This window comes from Oncorhynchus masou, chromosome 27 (genome assembly GCF_036934945.1).
Source record: "Oncorhynchus masou masou isolate Uvic2021 chromosome 27, UVic_Omas_1.1, whole genome shotgun sequence".
Lineage (NCBI taxonomy): Eukaryota > Metazoa > Chordata > Actinopteri > Salmoniformes > Salmonidae > Oncorhynchus > Oncorhynchus masou.
The window spans coordinates 21,538,487-21,561,933 of NC_088238.1; the positions used below are offsets into that span (position 1 = coordinate 21,538,487).

The following is a 23,447-nucleotide window of genomic DNA, read 5'->3' on the forward strand; positions in this document are numbered from 1 at the left end:
TAACAACTACGTTAGTGCCGTTTCAGTGCAGGTCAATGTTGTTACAGCATACAATTTCAACTGTTCAACTTGTTAAACGTATGCCAATGTAATTACCATTAAATAAATACATACATATTGTGGAACTAAATAGCCTACAGTGATTTTTGTTGTAGATATTATCGTGAATACACAAGTAGGCTATATGTAAGTGTAGCAGCATAAAATAGGTTTCAACATCGAACACGAGAACAATGGGCATACAGAAAATATCCGTTTTTTAAAATGCCACCTTCACTATAGGCAACTCTGCATCTTACAACTGTGGAATTTCGGCAGCAATGTATCCATGTCTCTAAGAACTCGGAAAATGTGTCTGCGAGAGATGGAGGCGAGGCGGCTGCTTTCTGCTTCTTCCCAGGTCAGTCTGATCTGATGCGCGTGGCCATGCCAGTGGAAAATACCGTTAATTCCTCTCCTTCATTTTTTCCTTTCTGCGGGAAGCTTCGGATTCGGGAGCTGTGCCTTCTCTCCTCCTACAGACATCACATCCGGGTCAGTTGGCTGCAACTGTGTGTATAGCGAGCTCAGTACAGCAACGCAGGCTGAGACAGCTGCTGTGTATCCTGTGCTGACATGGATACGACCACTGGCGTTTGTTGAAACTGTTCACCATAACATCAAGCTGGGAAACAAGGGACGCCCGCGGAAAGGACCGATAATTTCTTGCATGGGTGCCCTCAAGGGATAGCCACTATTCAGCCATGTCCAAAAGCCTGAAGAAGAAAAACCACTGGACCAACAAAGTCTATGAGAGTGTCCTTTGCAGGAATAAGGAAGGGGAGCTTGGGTTCGAGTTGAAGGGAGGCGCGGAGAATGGACAGTTCCCATATCTTGGGGAGGTTAGGCAAGGCAAGGTGGCCTGCCAGAGCGGCAGACTGTCCCAAGATGAACTACTCCTTGAGGTCAATGAAACGCCAGTGTCCGGACTAACCATCAGGGACGTACATGCAGTGGTCAGACACAGCAAAGACCCTGTCCGCCTTAAGTGTGTCAAACAAGGTGAGTGAACTGTTTGCACGACTGTTATGCACTCTTTTGTCTGCTGTTGATTACAAAAAAGCGTTGATACGTATTTCTATTGTTCCCCCAAAAATATCGGAATAATGAATATCTTAAGTTGAAAGAAGACGCGGCTCGCGCAAACTTTTATTTTTGCTTCCTGATCTATTGTGTTCAAAGGGCGGACGTGCAACAAAGTTACATTCAAATGATGTTTATTTTGTACCGCAGCTCCTTGAATTTCTCTATTGTACAGTTCATGTTGCTAAGTAGCAGAATTGGTGTCATGACTGGAATGGGGGTGTGTTATGTTTGAGAAGGTGTAATCGGATTCATTTTGTATATCCCGGAGGCGGTCGGCAGCTATCGATGATCTTGTAAAATATGCTATATATTTTTAATGGTTTGTACATTTTCTGCATTGAATCATGTTTTGGGATTTATGTCGTTGGCCTGGCTGTCAGACAGGGTGGAATGTTACTCTGGAATGTTATTGTAAGGCGTGTGGGTGTGGCATTTTGTTTAATGATTTGGTAATGTGAGTTCTGATGTTGGCACATTTAAATGTTATAATTTATTTTCAGGGACATAAATTCTACTAATTAAGTATCACATTTCTTGAATTCATTTAGCGGAAAAAGGTACTAAAGTTCGACTATGGTTGCATCAGAAATAAGTCACCCATGCCATGGGCGAATTTTTGTCATTTTTATGGATACAGTATTCAGTTATGCATTCCGCGAGTAATAGCTTCACGTGCTGATTGGATTACATTAGATGCACATGTACCCATGCAGGCTCGCGCCTGAAGTCAGTAGAAGGCTTCAAGGTCTGGAAACATAGTGACATGACATATGTATCCCTTATTGTTGTGAGATTCTTCAACTCTAGATGGTTTGTTTGGAGGTACAATATGTAGCCCATAGTAGACAACTTGTCCATGTATTATTTGTAAACCATAGCAGGAGATAAGGCTATTGAACAGTAACATTCATTGATTAGACTTGTATTGTTTTGGGCACCTTTAAGGTCAACAGTCTTCTGGAAGGGACTCTTATAGAAAACATACATTCTCAGTATTCATGGAGAATATAGCCTATAGGAGTTCCTTGTGGGGAAAACCGGACTCATTATGGTTGTAATAAAAGTGAAGGTGGCAGCTATGAACGTTTTTTTGTGTGATGTTTTTAAAATTTAATAATCACTTTCAACAAACATGAACACATGCATACAAAATGAAGTTTCACCTCCCACCTCATCCCAATTCCACCCCACCTGAGAACCGCAGGGATCAAATGAAATGAACATACAGTACATGGATCAAAAAAAAAAGAGGCTCAAAGCAACACATCACAAAGTGATTCAGCTGCAAGACGCCATTGGTTCAAAGTGTCTTCTTCAGCTCCATGAATGTGAGCAGTAGACGGCTCCATATAAATAACATGCTGCTATGAACCTTTCAACTGCATAGGCTATGGGGCCTTACTGAATAAAGGCCTACGTTCTGATTGTGGGCGGCTTTAAACACACACAGTAGTTACGATAGAGAGCTTATAGAGATATAACACTTGCAGGAAAACCTATATTTGCCTTCTACATAGTGACGATCCTATGCCCTTCCCTACAGATTTTTTTCTTCTCTGAGATATAACATGGGATGTTTTGCATTTCAGGCTGGGTGAGAGATCTCTAGTCTATCCTCTTTGGGGTAAAAAATAAATAAATAAGCGAAACCCTGTAAGGAGCTTTGGATCAATGTCTTTGGCTGTGTGCTTTGTGTGATTGGGAGGCCGTTCCACTTCATACCCAGGGGATTTTCTCAAATTAAAGATATATGAACCTAATTTTCACACTTCCTCTGTGAGACACGTCCCCATCGGATTGCTCAAGCTGTGGAAGTTGTGTCACGGCTTTGTTTGGATCACTTTAATAACTCTCTCTTGCTATAGTTGTTTATCAAGCAGGTTTTGCTTGTGCCAAAGTATTTATCTTTTAATTACAGACGTGGACATACTTTGATTGGACAGTAATATGCCCCTTTTTCAATTATCACATACTAACGAGTTTAATTCAATTGCTTTTGTATCTTTCAGTGAAGATGATTCAGATGGCTCAAATCTGTTCCATTTAGAAGCTCTTGGTATCTTTCAGTGAAGATGATTCAGATGGCTCAAATCTGTTTCATTTAGAAGCTCTTGGTATCTTTCAGTGAAGATGATTCAGATGGCTCAAATCTGTTCCATTTAGAAGCTCTTGGTATCTTTCAGTGAAGATGATTCAGATGGCTCAAATCTGTTCCATTTAGAAGCTCTTGGTATCTTTCAGTGAAGATGATTCAGATGGCTCAAATCTGTTCCATTTAGAAGCTCTTGGTATCTTTCAGTGAAGATGATTCAGATGGCTCAAATCTGTTCCATTTAGAAGCTCTTGGTATCTTTCAGTGAAGATGATTCAGATGGCTGAAAATCTGTTCCATTTAGAAGCTCTTGGTATCTTTCAGTGAAGATGATTCAGATGGCTCAAATCTGTTCCATTTAGAAGCTCTTGGTATCTTTCAGTGAAGATGACTCAGATGGCTGAAAATCTGTTCCATTTAGAAGCTCTTGGTATCTTTCAGTGAAGATGATTCAGATGGCTGAAAATCTGTTCCATTTAGAAGCTCTTGGTATCTTTCCAGGCCAAAGAGCTTTGGTATGCCAGAGAGACGGTGGGTGTCAGGTCTGATATGACATCATATGGAGATTCCCTATGCAGAGTGGCAGGGTAGACAGTTTATCCCGACTGCTACTGTCTTGCCCATTCAGAATAGATTACACAGTAATATATACAGTAGAGGTCGACTGATTATGATTTTTCAACACCGATACCGATTATTGGAGGACCAAAAAAGCCAATACCGATTAATCGGTCGTTTTTTAAATTTTTTATTATTATTTAAAAACATTTTTTTTATATAATGACAATTACAACAATACTGAATGAACACTTATTTTAATATAATATATCAATAAATTCAATTTAGCCTCAAATAAATAATGAAATATGTTCACTTTGGTTTAAATAATGCAAAAGCAAAGTGTTGGAGAAGAAAGTAAAAGTGCAATATGGGCCATGTAAGAAATCTAACCTTTCAGTTCCTTGCTCAGAACATGAGAACATATGAAAGCTGGTGGTTCCTTTTAACGTGAGTCTTCAATATTCCCAGGTAAGAAGTTTTAGGTTGTAGTTATTATTGAAATTATAGGACTATTTCCCTCTATACCATTTGTATTTCATTAACCTTTGACTATTGGATGTTCTTATAGGCACTTTAGTATTGCCAGTGTAACATAGCTTCCGTCCTTCTCCTCGCTTCTCGTTCCTCCCTGGGCTCGAACCGGCAACACAACGACAACAGCCACCCTCGAATCAGGGTTACCCATGCAGAGCAAGGGAAACAACCACAGGCTCAGAGCGAGTGATGTTTGAAACGCTATTAGCGCGCGCTAACTAGCCAGCCATTTCACTTTGGTTACACCAGCCTCATCTCGGGAGTTGATAGGCTTGAAGTCATAAACAGCGCAATGCTTGACGCACAACGAAGAGCTGCTGGCAAAACGCACGAAAGTGCTGTTTGAATGAATGTTTACATGCCTGCTTCTGCCTACCACTGCTCAGTCAGATACTTAGATACTTTTATTCTTTTAGGCTCAGTCAGATTATATGCAACGCAGGACACGCTAGATAATATCTAGTAATATCATCAACCATGTGTAGTTAACTAGTGATTATGATTGATTGATTGTTTTTTATAAGATAAGTTTAATGCTAGCTAGCAACTTACCTTGGCTTACTGCATTCGCGTAACAGGCAGTCAGTCTCCTTGTGGAGTGCAACGAGAGAGAGGCAGGTCGTTATTGCGTTGGACTAGTTAACTGTAAGATTGGATCCCCCGAGCTGACAAGGTGAAAATCTGTCATTCTGCCCCTGAACGAGGCAGTTAACCCACCGTTCCGAGGCCGTCATTGAAAATAAGAATGTGTTCTTAACTGACTTGCCTAGTTAAATAACGATTAAATAAAGGTGTAAAAAAACAAACAATCGGTGTCCAAAAATACCGATTTCCGATTGTTATGAAAACTTGAAATCGGCCCTAATTAATCAACCATTCCAATTAATCGGTCGACCGCTAATATACAGCACAGTGGCACAAGTCTGATAGTGACCTTGAACGTTTTGATGCCACATGCCAGTCTTCTTATCAAGAGAACTTGGGGACACCGCTGAACGTAGCCAAAGTGCTCATCATTCTCAGCCATGACAGTGTTACAACCAAAGATACATTTCTCCTATTTTAGCACAATAAACCAATGGCTTGCCTGTCCTAGATAGTTCAAAGAAGCCAAAGCGTCACTGCTCCTCTTCTTCTACCTTCCGGTTGAAGGGCAGTAATCGCTGACAAGTTTACACGCTTGATTTAACCTCCAATGGTTGATCAGGGTGTTTTAAATAATAGATCTCGTGTTGAACAGGGTGATGCTTCAATAAGGTCATAACTCGAACTCATCCTCCCCCTCAGACTATTGCTTTACACATTCCTTCCTCCTTAATTGTGGTCTTTGATGCCATTAAATAGTTCTAGATCCTAGTTTAATAGGTTTACAGCCCTGCATCTCTGTTTTGCAGTTATGTGATTAGCCGTGCTGGAGCGCTCAATTTCCGTTGTGCTTTAACCCTTGTGTTGTGTTCATCTTTTTGTTATTCACCCAATGTTTGCGGGTCTGATGGACCCACAACATTATTGGGTTTTTAAAACAGCCATAACAATTTCCCTAAAAATGTACGCATATCATTTACAAGCAATATACACAGCATACATGGTTAATATTTGCCATTAACCTCTGCTAGATCACATTTATCAATGAAAGCGCTATTCATTTTTTGAAATAAAATGGATATATATATACCTTAGCCAAATACATTTAAACTCGGTTTTTCACAATCCTTGACATTTAATCCTAGTAAAAATTCCCTGGTTTAGGTCAGTTAGGGATCACCACTTTATTTTAAGAATGTGAAATGTCAGAATAATAGTAGAGTGATTTATTTCAGCTTTTATTTCTTTCACCACATTCCCAGTGGGTCAGAAGTTTCCATACACTCAGTTAGTATTTGGTAGCATTGCCTTTAATTTGTTTAATTTGGGTCAAATGTTTTGGGTAGCCTTCCACAAGTTGTGTGAATTTTGGCCCATTTCTCCTGACAGAGCTGGTGTAACCGAGTAAGGTTTGTAGGCCTCCTTGCTTGCACACGCTTTTCCAGTTCTGCCCACCAAATTTCTATAGGATTGAAGTCAGGGCTTTGTGATGGCCACTCCAATACCTTGACTTTGTTGTCCTTAAGCCATTTTGCCACAACATTGTAAGTATGCTTGGGGTCATTGTCCATTTGGAAGATCCATTTGCGACCAAGCTTTGACTTCCTGACTGATGTCCTGAGATGTTGCTTCAATATATCCACATCATTTTCCACCCTCATGATGCCATCTATTTTGTGAAGTGCACCAGTCCCTCCTGCAGCAAAGCACCCCCACAACATGATGCTGCCACCCCCGTGCTTCACAGTTGGGATCGTGTTCTTCAGCTTGCAAGCCTCCCCCTTTTTTACTCCAAACATAATGATGGTCATTATGGCCAAACCGTTCTGTTTTTGTTTCATCAGACCGGAGGACATTTCTCCAAAAAGTCCAATCTTTTTCCCCATGTGCAGTTGTAAACCGTAGTCTGGCTTTTTTATGGCGGTTTTGGAGCAATGGCTTCTTCCTTGCTGAGTGGCCTTTCAGGTTATGTTGAAATAGGACTCGTTTTACTGTGGATATAGATACTGGAGGAAACCGGTACAAACGTATCTTCACAAGGTCCTTTGCTGTTGTTCTGGGATTGATTTGCACATTTCGCACCAAAGTACGCTCATTTCTAGGAAACAGAACGTGTCTTCTTCCTGAGCTTTATGACAGCTGTGTGGTCCAATGGTGTTTATACTTGCATACTATTGTTTGTACAGATGAACGTGGTACCTTCAAGTGTTTGGAAATTGCTCCCAAGAATGAGCCAGACTTGTGGAGGTCTACAATTTTTTTCTGAGGTCTTGGCTGATTTATTTGGATTTGCCCATGATGTTAAGCATAGAGGCACTGAGTTTGAAGGTAGGCCTTGAAATACATCCACATGTACACCTCCGATTGACTCAAATGATATCAATTAGCCTATCAGACGCTTCTAAAGCCATGACATCATTTTCTGGAATTGTCCAAGCTGTTTAAAGGCACAGTCAACTCAGTGTATGTAAACTTCTGACCCACTGGAATTGTGATACAGTGAATTATAAGTGAAATAATCTGTCTGTAAACAATTGTTGGGAAAATTACTTAAGATGCACAAAGTAGATGTCCTAACCGACTTGCAAAACTATAGTTTGTTAACAAGACATTTGTGGAGTGGTTGAAAAACGAGTTGTAATGACTCCAACCTAAGTGTAAGTGAACTTCCGACTTCAACTGTATATTAAACAAATATGAATGAAACAAGGTTTTCATCACTATTGATGTTTATTGCTTTGAACTGAACAAGTTGGAAGGACAAATTTTACATATAGTATTTTATGGAAATTATAAATGAGCCCCATTTGAAATCAAATGAAGGCCGCACTACAGAAAACATGAGGGACAGGGTTTCACTCTCTGTGTGTGTGTGTGTGTGTGTTGCAAATGTATTTCTTGCACTTGATGCATGTGTACTGTGTCTTCTTGTCCTTCTTGGGTCCACACACATCGCAGCACTTCTTCTTCATGCTACCCGCTTCTATCTGGAATGATGAAAACAATTAGTTCAGGAATTTTACAAACATTTCACTCACACACTCACATACATACACTACTGTTCAAAAGTTTGGGATCACATGTTTTAAATGGAATACCTACATAGGAGTACAGAGGCCCATTATCATCAACCATCACTCCTGTGTTCCAAAGGCACGTTGTGTTAGCTAATCCAAGTTGATCATTTAAAAAAGTGAATTGATCATTAGAAACCCCTTTTGGAATTATGTTAGCACAGCTGAAAACTGTTGTTCTGATTAAAGCAGCAATAAAACTGGCGTTCTTTAGACTAGTTGAGTATCTGGAGCATCAGCATTTGTGTGTTTGATTACAGGCTCAAAATGGCCAGAAACAAAGCACTTTCTTCAGTCTATTCTTGTTCTGAGAAATGAAGGCTATTCCATGTGAGAAATTGCCAAGAAACTGAAGATCTTGTACAACGCTGTGTACTACTCCCTTCACAAAACGGCAAAAACTGTCCCAAACCACATCCCTTGGTTCTTCTCAGGGGCTCCTCCATCTGGCTTCCCTGTAAACACTTGCAAGTTCCACACATATGATGAAGCAGCATCGCAGGCAGCCCAGATCTTGATTCCATATTTTGCGGGTTTAAACAGTATGTACTGCCTGTAGGGGCAGCGCCCCCTAAATGACATAAGCTCTTCATCAACAGTAACGTTGGGCCCAGGGTTGTATAAAACAGGGGAAGGCGGTCCACTCACTTGTCCCACACTGACCTGATTGCATCTAGCTTATCTCTCTGCCGCCGAGCTGGTCTGGTGTCTCGGTTATCGAAGCGGATAATTCTGGAAATAATGTGGAATTTTTCCAGAGACATTGTTGCACTGAAAAGTTCTCTGCCAGTTTCTGCATCCCACATGGATTCTGTGGATTTCCCATTGGATCTGAAAACACCAGCAAGGATAAGAACCCCAAAGTATGCATGTAAATGAGTTTAGTCCATCTCCTTCCATCTCTCCCTAAAAACACGCCTTCCCTCCAAATGACTGCAGTCTAGAATGATTTCCTGGATGATGTCTGGGATGAACAGTTGAAAAGAAGACTTTATGTCCTGAACATGAGTAACCACCGTCCGCATTGGCCCTGATTACATGCTTATCACATTGGCAGCCATGCGGGGTGGCTCATTCCTTGGGTAAGAAGAGCATTAAATAAAAAATAAAAAATGACAACCATATTTGTCCTCCTGCAGGCTGCTGATGAGTTAGTTGCTGACGGGCTAATCTTGAGGCTGGCTGAGGGTCAATCTCATCCTCTTCTTCCAACTCAATGTCAGACTCCGAATTGACAGAGACATGATCCTCATATTCTGAAAATTCTTCATCTTCCAAAATGGAAGACACTCCTTCCACACTAGCTTCTCTCTCTGAAAAAAATGATTTCTAAGGCCCTCTGAGCAGAGATTTTTTTTTTGCCATTTTGATTGATTGTGGTAAAGAGCCACACATGCAAAGCTATTTATTTGTTGTGTCCCTCCGCCAATTTGCACCTGGCCGGGGTAGATTGTGGGGGGAAAAATGTTTTTATTTTATTTATTTTTTACAATGTATCGAAATAATGTATTGTAATAACATTGTGCAGGTTCCCACAAGACATTGTGTAGTTTCACACACTACAAAGGGTAAAGAGTCAGAGAAAAGTGGGAGACAGGCAGACAGGCAAGGAGAAAGACAGGTTATTATTGCCATGTTGAAACTGCAGGCCCAGGTGGGAGGAAGACAATGAAGGCACACAGCAAACCTTTTTGTTTAATTTTTTACTTATTTTCACCTACACACACACTTTTCCACACTTCTATTACCCTCGGGTCCAGTGGACACGAGCACCACATATGTAATATAAATGTGTAGGGGGGTGCACCGTGTGCACTCAATTAAAATGTGTTATTTTACATGTTCTTCACAGAAAATGAGTCTCAGGTTGAAAAAAATATTAATTGTCATTTTTCTTTTAATAAACATTGAAAATGGGTCCCACAGTTTCCCATACATTTTTCATGACCTGTGTAAGTAATCCAAGTATTCCTGTTCCAGTCCACACACACACACACACACACACACACACACACACACACACACACACACACACACACACACACACACACACACACACACACACACACACACACACACACACACACACACACACACACACACACACACACAGCAACTGCAGCCTCAGGAGGCTAAAGAAATTCGGCTTGTCACCAAAAGCACTCACAAACTTCTACAGATGCACAATCGAGAGCATCCTGTCGGGCTGTATCACCGCCTGGTACGGCAACTGCTCCGCCCACAACCGTAAGGCTCTCCAGAGGGTAGTGAGGTCTGCACAACGCATCACCGGGGCAAACTACCTGCCCTCCAGGACAACACCACCCGATGTCACAGGAAGGCCATAAAGATCATCAAGGACAACAACCACCCGAGCCACTGCCTGTTCACCCCGCTATCATCCAGAAGGCGAGGTCAGTACAGGTGCATCAAAGCTGGGACCGAGAGACTGAAAAACAGCTTCTATCTCAAGGCCATCAGACTGTTAAACAGCCACCACTAACATTGAATGGCTGCTGCCAACACACTGACTCAACTCCAGCCACTTTAATAATGGGAATTGATGGAAATTGATGTAAAATATATCACTAGCCACTTTAAACAATGCTACGTAATATAATGTTTACATACCCTACATTATTCATCTCATATGTATATGTATATACTGTACTCTATCATCTACTGCATCTTTATGTAAATTCATGTATCACTAGCCACTTTAAACTATGCCACTTTGTTTACATACCCTACATTACTCATCTCATATGTATATACTGTACTCGATACCATCTACTGCATCTTGCATATGCCGTTCTGTACCATCACTCATTCATATATCTTTTTGTACATCAGTGGTTCTTAACCTGGGGGTTTGGGGTTCGGTGAGTCAGTCTCAGGGGTTCGGCGGAGGTCAGGACACACATCCGATTCATATGATTCGTGATGACACGCTCCGCTTGGCCATCATTGGCTGCAGGTGATCACGCTACATCGCTTGGCCTATCTGTGCTGCAGGGAATTTGGTACGCTCAGTAGTCGACTTGTGACTGTCGTGATGGTACGTCTTGTGATTTCTTTCTTAATATTTTAATCCCTTCATACTTACTATGTCGAGCAAAAAAAGAAAGTGGTCGGACGAATATTTACAATATGGATTGACATGTATAACGGAACGTGATGGGATTCAGTGTCCTAACTGCATGATTTGCAATGCCAAGTTGAGCAATTCTTGTCTAGCACCGGCAAAACTAAGAGAACACTTCCTTAAGCTGCATGGAGAAGGAAAATACAAGAACACAACGCTCGCTGAATTCAAGCTGAGGAGAGCCAGATTCGATGAAAAGGCTACTCTGCCTGTTCTCGGCTTTGTACTCATCAACAAACTGATCCTCACAGCATCGTACGAAGTTGCTTACCTGATCGCAAAGCAGGGCAAACCACACACCATTGGTGAAACACTCATAAAACCAGCTGTGTTGAAGATGGCGAATATCATGCTGGGAAAAGAGGCTGAAGTTAAGTTATCCCAAATTCCTCTTTCTCAAGAGAGTTGCAGATCTGATTTCAAGCCCGGCAAAATTCAGCCTTCAACTTGACGAGACCACAGACGTTTCCAATCTAAACCAGATTTCTGTATTCGTGCGCTATGTGAAATACGACGTGATAAAGGAAGATGTTTTATTTTGTAAGCCTCTTACAACAACAACTAAGGCAGCCGATGTGAAGAAACTTGTGGATGACTTCTTCAAAGACAACAATCTTTCGTGGGATATGGTTTCTGCAGTTTGTTCGGACGGAGCTCCAGTCATGCTGGGAAGAAAGTCTGGTTTTGGTGCGCTAGTGAAAGCCGATGCACCACACACCATTGTTACGCATTGTATTCTGCACAGGTATGCGTTGGCAACAAAAACATTGCCTCCAAAACTGGCAGAAGTATTACAAATTGTAGTGGAATGCGTGAACTATGTGCGAACTAGTGCTCTGAGGCACCGCATCTTCAGTGAGCTGTGTAAAGAAATGGGCTCTGAATTCGAGGTACTTCTGTACCATTCTGACGTTCGGTGGTTATCCCGGGGACAGGTGCTGAATCGTGGTTTTGCCGTGCGTGTGGAATTAGCCCTGTTTTGCAAGAGCACCAAAATTGTCATGCAGATTGCTTCAAGAATTCTGAGTTCATTCTCATTTTAGCGTACATGGCTGATATCTTCGCAGCTCTCAATCATCTCAATCAAAAGATGCAGGGCGGTGGAGTCAACATCATCGAAGCGGAGGAAAACCTGAAGGCTTTTCATAAAAAGCTACCGTTATGGAAACGACGAACAGAGAACAATAACTTCGCAAACTTTCCCCTGCTGGACGACTGTGTAAGTAAGATCGAAGATGTATCTGGAATCGGAGACATTTCTGTACCCGCGGAACTGAAGCAAGCAATTGCCACGCACTTAGATGAGCTTGCAAAGTCTCTCGACGGATACTTCCCTACAAGAGAGTCATATCCAGCATGGGTGAGACAGCCGTTCATATTTAGTGTTGAGATAACAGATGTCAATGATGAATACCTCGATGAAATCATTGAAATTCAGCAGAGCCAGGTTCAACAGCAACTCTTCAGAACAACAACGCTTTCAACGTTTTGGTGTCAACAAATGGTAACGTACCCTGTTATTGCTAAGAAAGCTCTGGAGATTTTCATACCGTTTGTTACAACACATCTTTGCGAGCAATCCTTTTCGAGGAGGCTGGACATAAAAACGAAGAAAAGGAACAGACTTTGTTGCGAAATTTACATGAGAGTGGCACTTGCCAAGGTGAAGCCACCCATTTCTGAACTGGTCTCTAAAGGCAACAGCAGAAGTCACACTGATTGGCAGTAAATATTCATTATTATGTTTTTGTTTTTGTGCGAAAATCATGTTTTGATGATTTTGTTCTTTGAACACAGTGATGTTGATGCACGGTTCATTTTGTGCACCAGTCAAATATATACCTGTGTTTTGAATTTGAAAAAATCATTTTATTTTTCCAATTAAGAAGGGTTCGGTGAATGCGCATATGAAACTGGTGGGGTTCAGTACCTCCAAGGTTAAGAACCACTGATGTACATATTCTTATCCCTTTACAATTGTTAGGTTAGATTACTCGTTGGTTATTACTGCATTGTCGGAACTAGAAGCACAAGCATTTCGCTACACTCGCATTAACATCTGCTAACCATGTGTATGTGACAAATAAATTTGATTTGATTCGAGAATCTGAGGTCTTCATTGGTCCTCTAGGAGAGGAGTAGATGAGATTGCCAGCAGCAACTCAAAATCAACTCTGTGGTCAGGATGTAATTAGAATATCTCAACTACAGCTGATTGGGACATTACCCAAGATAGGACCCAACATAGGACAGTTACACCCTGAAATTGAATGGATAGACTCAGACAACTGCGGTCTAATGAATCTTCACTATGAGAAGGACACAAAAGAGATATGACTGGCAGGCAGCAGAACCAGCTCTGTATTCTGGTATAGCCTCAGTCAGTGGACTGACACTAGTGGTGTACTCTTTTGTAAAGGTGATTGTATGTTTGTCACTAAACCCATCAACTCCTGCTCTGTTTTCCAGAGGCTAAGCTATGGTTCAGCAAACCAGTCTGCTTTCCCTCACAGCCAGGCTCTGCTTCTCAGCCAGTCTTAGTCAGCGAGTGGGTACGGAAGTGGGACTGTATGGCACCATAGTGAGACACCAGTTTCTCGTGACAGATGAAACATTGAGTAGCTGGCCAGGCCAGCGTGAACATGAGATTTGGTTCTGAGATTAGTGAGAGACTGGCTGAGTGCCCAAGATGCAGACTTGGCCTCCCAGAGAGGTGTTGGGCGCAGGTACGAGGAGCCATTTCCAGGTCAGCTCGAGGCGTTAGTGGTCCTCATCCGTGGCCCACTAGACACCCTGGCTAGAAAAATGAATTAAGTCTGAGTGGCATGGGCTCTAGACTCTGTGGACTGCTGGAGCGTTGGCACTCTGCACAGCAACCATGTCCATGACTACCCTCCAAGCAAGGACAAGGCATCTATAAACTTTGCTGGCTTCATTTTAAAACCACTCCGTCTTTTTCTCCTCGAGCGCTCCGACCTGTCAAGAGCAGCATGTTATGTGAAGGAGAGAGGAGGATAGGGAGGAGGACCTGACTCAGCAACACCCTCTCCAGCATGCACGCCCCACACAGGGGGGTACATTTTTCCCCCACGAGTAACAACATCCACATACAGGAATGCACAGCCTGTCTGAGCTCCTGGAAGTTGAATTGTGTTGCAGCTCAGCCTGTCTGTTAAGCACTCATATGTTGGTCAGAATTACTTGTATAATCACTTTGGATACAGTTGAAGTCGGAAGTTTACATACACTTAGGTTGGAGTCATTAAAACAGGTTTTTCAACCACTCCACAAATTTCTTGTTAACAAACTATAGTTTTGGCAAGTCGTTTAGGACATCTACTTAGTGCATGACACAAGTCATTTTTCCAGCAATTGTTTACAGACAGATTATTTCACTTATAATTCACTGTATCACAATTCCAGTGGGTCAGAAGTTAACATACAATAAGTTGACTGAGCCTTTAAACAGCTTGGAAAATTTCAGAAAATTATGTCATGGCTTTAGATGCTTCTGATAGGCTAATTGACATCATTTGAGTCAATTGAAGGTGTACCTGTGGATGTATTTCGAGGCCTACTTTCAAACTCAGTGCCTCTGCTTGACATCATGGGAAAATCCAAATAAATCAGCCAAGACCTCAGGAAAACATTTGTAGACCTCCACAAGTCTGGTTCATCCTTGGGAGCAATTTCCAAATGCCTGAGGGTACCATGTGTACTATTGTTTGTACAGATGAACAAGTGTAAACACCATGGGACCACACAGCGGTCATACCGCTCAGGAAGGAGACGCGTTCTGTCTCCTAGAGATGAACTTACTTTGGTGCGAAATGTGCAAATCAATCCCAGAACCACAGCAAAGGACCTTGTGAAGATGCTGGAGGAAACTGGTACAAAAGTATCTATATCCACAGTAAAACGAGTCCTATATTGACTTAACCTGAAAGGCCGCTCAGCAAGGAAGAAGCCACCGCTCCAAAACCGCCATAAAAAAAGACTACGGTTTGCAACTGCACATGGGGACAAAGATGGTACTTTTTTGAGAAATGTCCTCTGGTCTGATGAAACAAAAATAGAACTGTTTGGCCATAATGACCATTGTTATGTTTGGAGGAAAAAGGGGGTGGCTTGCAAGCCGAAGAACACCATCCCAACCATGAAGCATGTGGATATATTGAAGCAACATCTCAAGACATCAATCAGGAAGTTAAAGCTTGGTCGCGAATGGGTCTTCCAAATGGACAATAACCCCAAGCATACTTCCAAAGTTGTGGCAAAATGGCTTAAGGACAACAAAGTCAAGGTATTGGAGTGGCCATCACAAAGCCCTGACCTCAACCCTATAGAAGGTTTGTGAGCAGAACTGAAAAAGTGTGTGCGAGCAAGGAGCCCTACAAACCTGACTCAGTTACACCAGCTCTGTCAGGAGGATTGGGCCAAAATTCACCAAACTTATTGTGGGAAGTTTGTGGAAGGCTACCCAAAACGTTTGACCCAAGTTAAACAATTTAAAGGCAATGCTACCAAATACTAATACTAACAGGCCCCCATTAACATCGACGGGGCTGTCGTGGAGCAGGTCGAGAGTTTCAAGTTACGTGGTTTCCACATCACCAACAAACTATCATGGTCCAAACATACCAAGACAGTTGTGAAGAGGGCACGACAAAACCTTTCCCCCCTCAGGAGACTGAAAAGATTTGGCATGGGTCCCCAGATCATCAAAAAGTTCTACAGTTGCACCATCGAGAGCGTCCTGAACGGTTACACCTAGTATGGCAACTGCTCGGCATCTGACCGTAAGGCACTACAGAGGGTAGTGCGTACAGCCCAGTACATCACTGGGGCCAAGCTTCCTGCCATCCAGGACTTGTACAATAGGCAGTGTCAGAGGAAGGATCATAGAATTGTCAGAGACTCCAGTCACCCAAGTTATAGACTGTTTTCTCTGCTACCGCATGGCAAGCGGTGCCGGAGCGCCAGGTTTCGTACCAAAAGGCTCCTCAACAGCTTCTACCCCCAACCAATAAGACTGCTGAACAATTTATAAAAAACCCACCGGACAATTTACATTGACCCACCCCCTCCCCCCTTTTGTACACTGCTGCTACTTGCTGTTTATTATCTATGCATAGTCACTTCACCCCCACCTACATGTAAAAATTACCTCAACTATCTTGTACCCCCTCACACTGACTAGGTACCGGAGCCCCCTGTATATAGCCTTGTTATTCTTATTGGGTTACTTTTTATTATTACTTTTTATTTTAGTCTATTTGGTAAATATTTTCTTAACCAACAGTGCAGTTCAAGAAGAGTTAAGGGCTTGTAAGTAAGCATTTCACGGTAAAGTCTACACTTGTTGTATTCGGCATATGTGTCAAAGTTTGATTTGATTTCTAGAGTACCATATTGTCCATTCGGTCACTCTGGAACCAGAACAATTCATCATCACTATCATCACAACAACCACCTGAGCCACTGCCTGTTCACCCCGCTATCATCCAGAAGGCGAGGTCAGTACAGGTGCATCAAAGCTGGGACCGAGAGACTGAAAAACAGCTTCTATCTCAAGGCCATCAGACTGTTAAACAGCCACCACTAACATTGAATGGCTGCTGCCAACACACTGACTCAACTCCAGCCACTTTAATAATGGGAATTGATGGAAATTGATGTAAAATATATCACTAGCCACTTTAAACAATGCTACATAATATAATGTTTACATACCCTACATTATTCATCTCATATGTATATGTATATACTGTACTCTATCATCTACTGCATCTTTATGTAAATTCATGTATCACTAGCCACTTTAAACTATGCCACTTTGTTTACATACCCTACATTACTCATCTCATATGTATATACTGTACTCGATACCATCTACTGTATCATGCCTATGCCGCTCTGTACCATCACTCATTCATATATCTTTTTGTACATATTCTTTATCCCCTTACACTTGTGTGTATAAGGTAGTAGTTTTGGAATTGTTAGTTAGATTACTTGTTGGTTATTACTGCATTGTCGGAACTAGAAGCACAAGCATTTCGCTACACTCGCATTAACATCTGCTAACCAAGTGTATGTGACAAATAAATTTGATTTGATGTCAGTTCACCTCTGAGAGTGTGTTAGTAGCACACGCACAGACACAGACACACACACTACCTGCCTCTGGGACTATTCTGCTGCTGTTTCTCTTCAGTCATGCATCCTAACGTGCCCTGTGTGCGCTCACTTACGATCCCCTTGAGTTGTTAGCATACCTGTGAAGCAGCGAGGCTGGATAAAGGTGGAGACATCCTGCTACTGTGTGCTGTTTTTACACCGTCTGACTCCTAGCCTGACCTCTGGGGACAGCTGGGTAGTGATACATCAGACCAGACACTCACACAGCACAGCAGACCTGTCTGTCTTATTCATCCTATCGAGCTGGCCAACTCTCTCCGTCAACCTGCACTCGAGGGGGTTCCATGAACTGTATGGAGGAGCTCCACTGTGTTCTCTGCACCGGGGACTGGTGTCCATGATATTGTGGGGACTTTTTCTGTTGTGTATCTTGTGAATATAAAAGTTGGGTCTGTGTAAGATGTTTCACCAGAGATGGTAGAAATCAGCTTTGAGATGTCTGTTGCGTCCGTCGTTAGATGACTGAGACCAAAGCGCAGAGTAGAAAGTGTTCATGATTTTTAATTCTGAACTCCGACAAAATACCAAACCGAACGTAAAGTTCTGCAGGGCTAGACAGCAACTATGCAAAAACAAGATCCCACAATCTAAGGTGGGGAAAAGGGCTGCCAAAGTATGATCCCCAATCAGAGACAACGATAGACAGCTACCTCTGATTGGGAACCATACCCGGCCAACAAAAAATAGAAAAACTAGAATGCCCACCCAAATCACACCCGACCTAACCAAACAGAGAAATAAAAAGGTTCTCTAAGGTCAGGGCGTGACAATGTCTGCGTTAAAAGACAGTATTATCATGTTGTCTGTGTCACAGTATAGGAGACCATAGTAAAGTAGCCTGTAGTAAAATAGCAAAATATTTCTCTGTTACTCTGCAAGACACTGCAGTTAGTAGCAGTTTGAAAGTATCTCTCTGACTGCCAAAAGACGTAACATATAACCTAACCTGAGCATGTACAGTGCCTTGCGAAAGTATTCGGCCCCCTTGAACTTTGCGACCTTTTGCCACATTTCAGGCTTCAAACATAAAGATATAAAACTGTATTTTTTGGGCGTGCAAAATTATTCAGCCCCCTTAAGTTAATATTTTGTAGCGCCACCTTTTGCTGCGATTACAGCTGTAAGTCGCTTGGGGTATGTCTCTATCAGTTTTGCACATCGAGAGACTGAGAATTTTTTTCCCATTCCTCCTTGCAAAACAGCTCGAGCTCAGTGAGGTTGGATGGAGAGCATTTGTGAAGAGCAGTTTTCAGTTCTTTCCACAGATTCTCGATTGGATTCAGGTCTGGACTTTCACTTGGCCATTCTAACACCTGGATATGTTTATTTTTGAACCATTCCATTGTAGATTTTGCTTTATGTTTTGGATCATTGTCTTGTTGGAAGACAAATCTCCGTCCCAGTCTCAGGTCTTTTGCAGACTCCATCAGGTTTTCTTCCAGAATGGTCCTGTATTTGGCTCCATCCATCTTCCCTGTCCCTGCTGAAGAAAAGCAGGCCCAAACCATGATGCTGCCACCACCATGTTTGACAGTGGGTATGGTGTGTTCAGGGTGATGAGCTGTGTTGCTTTTACGCCAAACATAACGTTTTGCATTGTTGCCAAAAAGTTCAATTTTGGTTTCATCTGACCAGAGCACCTTCTTCCACATGTTTGGTGTGTCTCCCAGGTGGCTTGTGGCAAACCTTAAACAACACTTATGGATATCTTTAAGAAATGGCTTTCTTCTTGCCACTCTTCCATAAAGGCCAGATTTGTGCAATATACGACTGATTGTTGTCCTATGGACAGAGTCTCCCACCTCAGCTGTAGATCTCTGCAGTTCATCCAGAGTGATTGTGGGCCTCTTGTCTGCATCTCTGATCAGTCTTCTCCTTGTATGAGCTGAAAGTTTAGAGGGACGGCCAGGTCTTGGTAGATTTGCAGTGGTCTGATACTCCTTCCATTTCAATATTATCGCTTGCACAGTGCTACTTGGGATGTTTAAAGCTTGGGAAATCTTTTTGTATCCAAATCCGGCTTTAAACTTCTTCACAACAGTATCTCGGACCTGCCTGGTGTGTTCCTTGTTCTTCATGATGCTCTCTGCGCTTTTAACGGACCTCTGAGACTATCACAGTGCAGGTGCATTTATACGGAGACTTGATTACACACAGGTGGATTGTATTTATCATCATTAGTCATTTAGGTCAACATTGGATCATTCAGAGATCCTCACTGAACTTCTGGAGAGAGTTTGCTGCACTGAAAGTAAAGGGGCTGAATAATTTTGCACGCCCAATTTTTCAGTTTTTGATTTGTTAAAAAAGTTTGAAATATCCAATAAATGTCATTCCACTTCATGATTGTGTCCCACTTGTTGTTGGTTCTTCACAAAAAAATACAGTTTTATATCTTTATGTTTGAAGCCTGAAATGTGGCAAAAGGTCGCAAAGTTCAAGGGGGCCGAATACTTTCGCAAGGCACTGTACTTCATCCAGACAGACCTAGATGATAAATAACTGTTCTATTATTTCTCTATTTTCTTTCTCTCTGCATTGTTGGGAAGGGCCTGTAAGTAAGCGTTTCGTCTTCAACTGTTATTTATGAAGCATCTGACGAATAGCATTTGATTTTATTTCAATAAAATGCATCTGTACCTACAGTATTTAACGGTACTAGATATTTGGAATTTGACACAGATACTGCTGCAAGCCAGATTCAATCTATCTGTTCTCCACACATAGTGGCTGACCAGCGTCCGTTACCAAGGAAGCTAAGCAGAGACACCGGATGTCATTATCATACTCTATTTGACATAACCACCCTCTGTGATGTGTCTCTATGAGATGTTTTTCAGTTGATTTTGAATCCACTCAGATGCTAAAGGAAAGTGGCTTTTAAAGCTCCACAGAGAACAAACCAGAATGCGTTGTTACCAGTGCTATCATGAAACCACTTTGTGTGATACATTATATTAGGGTCCTCCCTGGTTCGCCTATAGCTTATTGGATTTCAGCTGAAGTTATTTATTTTGAATCTCTGGGCTTCTGTCAGATGTGTAGGTTTAGATACACGTAGACCTATAAGTGAATTATTGAAATGGCATGGTGTATTCAGAAGTATGTTTTCCAGAGGGTCCAACATATGCTGTATATGCTCACAATAATCCCTGGTATTACAATCTCAAAATATACATTGTGGCAATTTGGATGTATTGGATTGTTAATCCCATAGAATGTCACACTCATACCATTTACTCATTCATGATTACAATGATGCACACACACACGCGCGGATGCACTGGGCTGTGAAGGCGCACTGGCGACACAGTGAGTAGAGCCAGCGCAGGATTTCCTGGACCGAGAAGGCGGTCTGGAGCGTAGAGCTGGCACAAGGCGTCCTGGCTGGATGCTCACTTTAGCCCGGCAACTGCGGGGCGCTGGCACAGGACGCACTGGGCTGTGAAGGCCCCCCGGAGACGGTGCGCAGAGCCGGCGCAGGATATCCTAAATTGTAATGTCTTTAGTCTGTATGTCTTTTTGATTACGTGTCAGACCCCAGTAAGACCAGATATCCCCAGTGGCGTTGGCTAATAGGGGATCTTAATAAATCAATAATAACCCTTATCAGATATGAGCGCTCACAATCACATCCAGACAAACATTTATACTACATTCAAAGCAAACCGTTTATATCCGAACCACAACCGAAACTGCAAGCCATCTCTGTTTCACAGTTGAAGGCGATATTTTAAGACTATCTCTAAGTAGTGAATGTGGGATCAGACTCTGATGTTTGAAAGACCGAGTGTAATTGACACACTGAGTGTACAAAAAAAATGAAGAACATCTTCCTAATATTGAGTTGAATCCCTTTTTTTGCCCTCAGAACAGCCTCAATTCGTCGGGCATGGACTCTGAAAGTGTGGAAAGCGTTCCACAGGGATGCTGGCCGTTGTTGACTCCAATGTTTCCCATAGTTGTGTCAAGTTGGCTGGATGTCCTTTGGGTGGTGGACCGTTCTTGATACACATGGTAAACTGTTGAGAGGGAAAAACCAAGCAGCGTTGCAGATTCTGATACACTCATGCCGGTGCACCTGCCACCTACCACCATACCCCGTTCAAAGACGCTTAAATATTTTATCTTGCCCATTCACCCTCTGAATGGCACACATACACAATATATGTCTCAGTTGTCTCAAGGCTTAAAAATGATTCTTTAACCCCCCCTTCATCTACACTGATTCAATAAGGGATCATAGCCTGACCAGGTGAAAGCTATGTCATGGCAAGAGCAGGTGTTCATAATGTTTTGTACACTCAGTGTATATCATTATCAGAAGTCTCTTGAAGTGTTGATCCACAGCCGACCCAGACAGTAGTGCTGAGCGATAAACCAACATTTTTGTTATTTTTGGTTTTTAAAGTTATTGACCGACATCTGTTCAATTATTTGAATTGTTTTTTTTTCTGTGATCTCAATGCAGTTTCTGTAGACATAAATCAGATGAAGCCTGAACTGTGCGATGTAGTAGGGAGTTGTAGTTTCCAACAGGCCAATATTCTACATAGTTTAGCACAGAAACCGTGGTTATTAATTAACTACAATTACCATAATCCATTGCGAGCCCGCTTAAACTTGTCCAGTCTGTGCGGAGCAGACATGGAGACTGAGAGAAGAGAGAACTTGTGATCGAGAGGGATAGAAACCAGTTGCTTTGGGAGCCTGAAAATACATGATCTAAGTGATTGATAGTTGGTATTCAGCAGTCATAAAAGTATGCCATATTTACTTTGAAGAACTTCTAAAATGTTTTTTTTTCACACAGCATAGGCAGCAGCTCTATAGAGATGAGAAAATGACTTGGAATTAAATAATAAAGTCATCAAATATATATATTATTTTTTATTAAAGTAATGTGAATAAATTATGGTTAATAAGTGAAAAGAAGTAATGAACAGTCACTACCATCATGGGACTTGTATTGTTTTATACAGTGTTGTTACAGCCTTTAACCAACATAATGCATAGTGCATTTAATTTAAATAAATAAATAAATGAAAGGTTCTTCAAAGGGTTCTCCTATGGGGACAGCCGAAGAACCCTTATTGGTTCTAGATAGAAAAAAAAGTGCTAAGAGTGTAGGGGAATGCTGTACTGTATCTAAATGTCCTTTTTAAGCAGAACTTGAACAGGCCTTCAGTATTGGGAGCAACATTTCATAAGGGCTGTATTTCATATGTGCAGCCATAAAAACAGAAGCCTTTGAAATGTAAAGCATACCTCTTCAGAAATCCTAAACACATCTACTTATACCCGCTATGCATTGAAATCCCCAATATGTCCCCATGTGATGTTTGTCATCTAGTGATGATGAAGGCTCCCTCCCTCCATCCCTCCTTCCCTCCCATGGATAAGGAGATTCTCATCTTTTCTACACAAATCAAAGTGTCGGGCCGAGGCGGGGATTTGCCTGCAGTAAATGCATGGTTTCTTCGGGGGCTGGCAAAGCGCTGGCTCGCTATCGATGCCAATCAAAGTTGCCTACAGGAACCGTGTTTGCACTCTGTCAATGTGCCGTGTTGATTATAGAGTAGGAGAGTCGCTCGCGTACAACCCAGCGCTGTCGAGGAATCATGAATTACAAAGAGGTGGAGTATTTTACACTGCAACTCTTTAACCATCTGCAGATGCTCTGAATGGTTGGCAACCGAACATTTATACAGTATAGTGTAAAATGCAATGACAAAACGTGCATACAGAAAACACACACCTTTGGAATCATGGAGAAAAGCATTGGGGGTTGAGAGAGAGAGAAGCTTACTTAGAAAACAGAGAGAAAGACACTGTAGAGAATATTCTGCAAACCCCACAGCCTGCACCGGTTCATGCTGAATCACTGGGAAAGGGAACAATCAATATTGAAGTGAACTGTTGAAGCCCCAGTATTCAGAGAGGCTGGGGAGCTGCTGTGTATCTGAGAAATGTGATGGACTGGCCACTGGCTGCTACAGCAAACAGAAGTGTGTGTGTGTGTGTGTGTGTTTCAGAGAGTGAGAGAAGGGAAACATCAAGAGAGTGAGGAACAGTGTGTGTGCGTCTGTGTGCTTCATAGATTGGGCAAGCTGGCAAACTCAAAGAGAGT

The 23,447-nt window shown here is 42.1% G+C and overlaps 1 protein-coding gene across 1 annotated transcript in view; it reads left to right on the forward strand.

The window, feature by feature from the left end:
- The first annotated feature begins 487 nt into the window (after positions 1-487).
- LOC135515783 (membrane-associated guanylate kinase, WW and PDZ domain-containing protein 2-like) overlaps positions 488-23,447 on the forward strand; it is a 308,130-nt gene continuing 285,170 nt past the window's right edge. The window contains 1 exon segment of the mRNA XM_064939514.1: positions 488-1,041. Within this exon segment, the coding sequence (XP_064795586.1) occupies positions 744-1,041 (298 nt within the window). The 5' untranslated portion in view covers positions 488-743.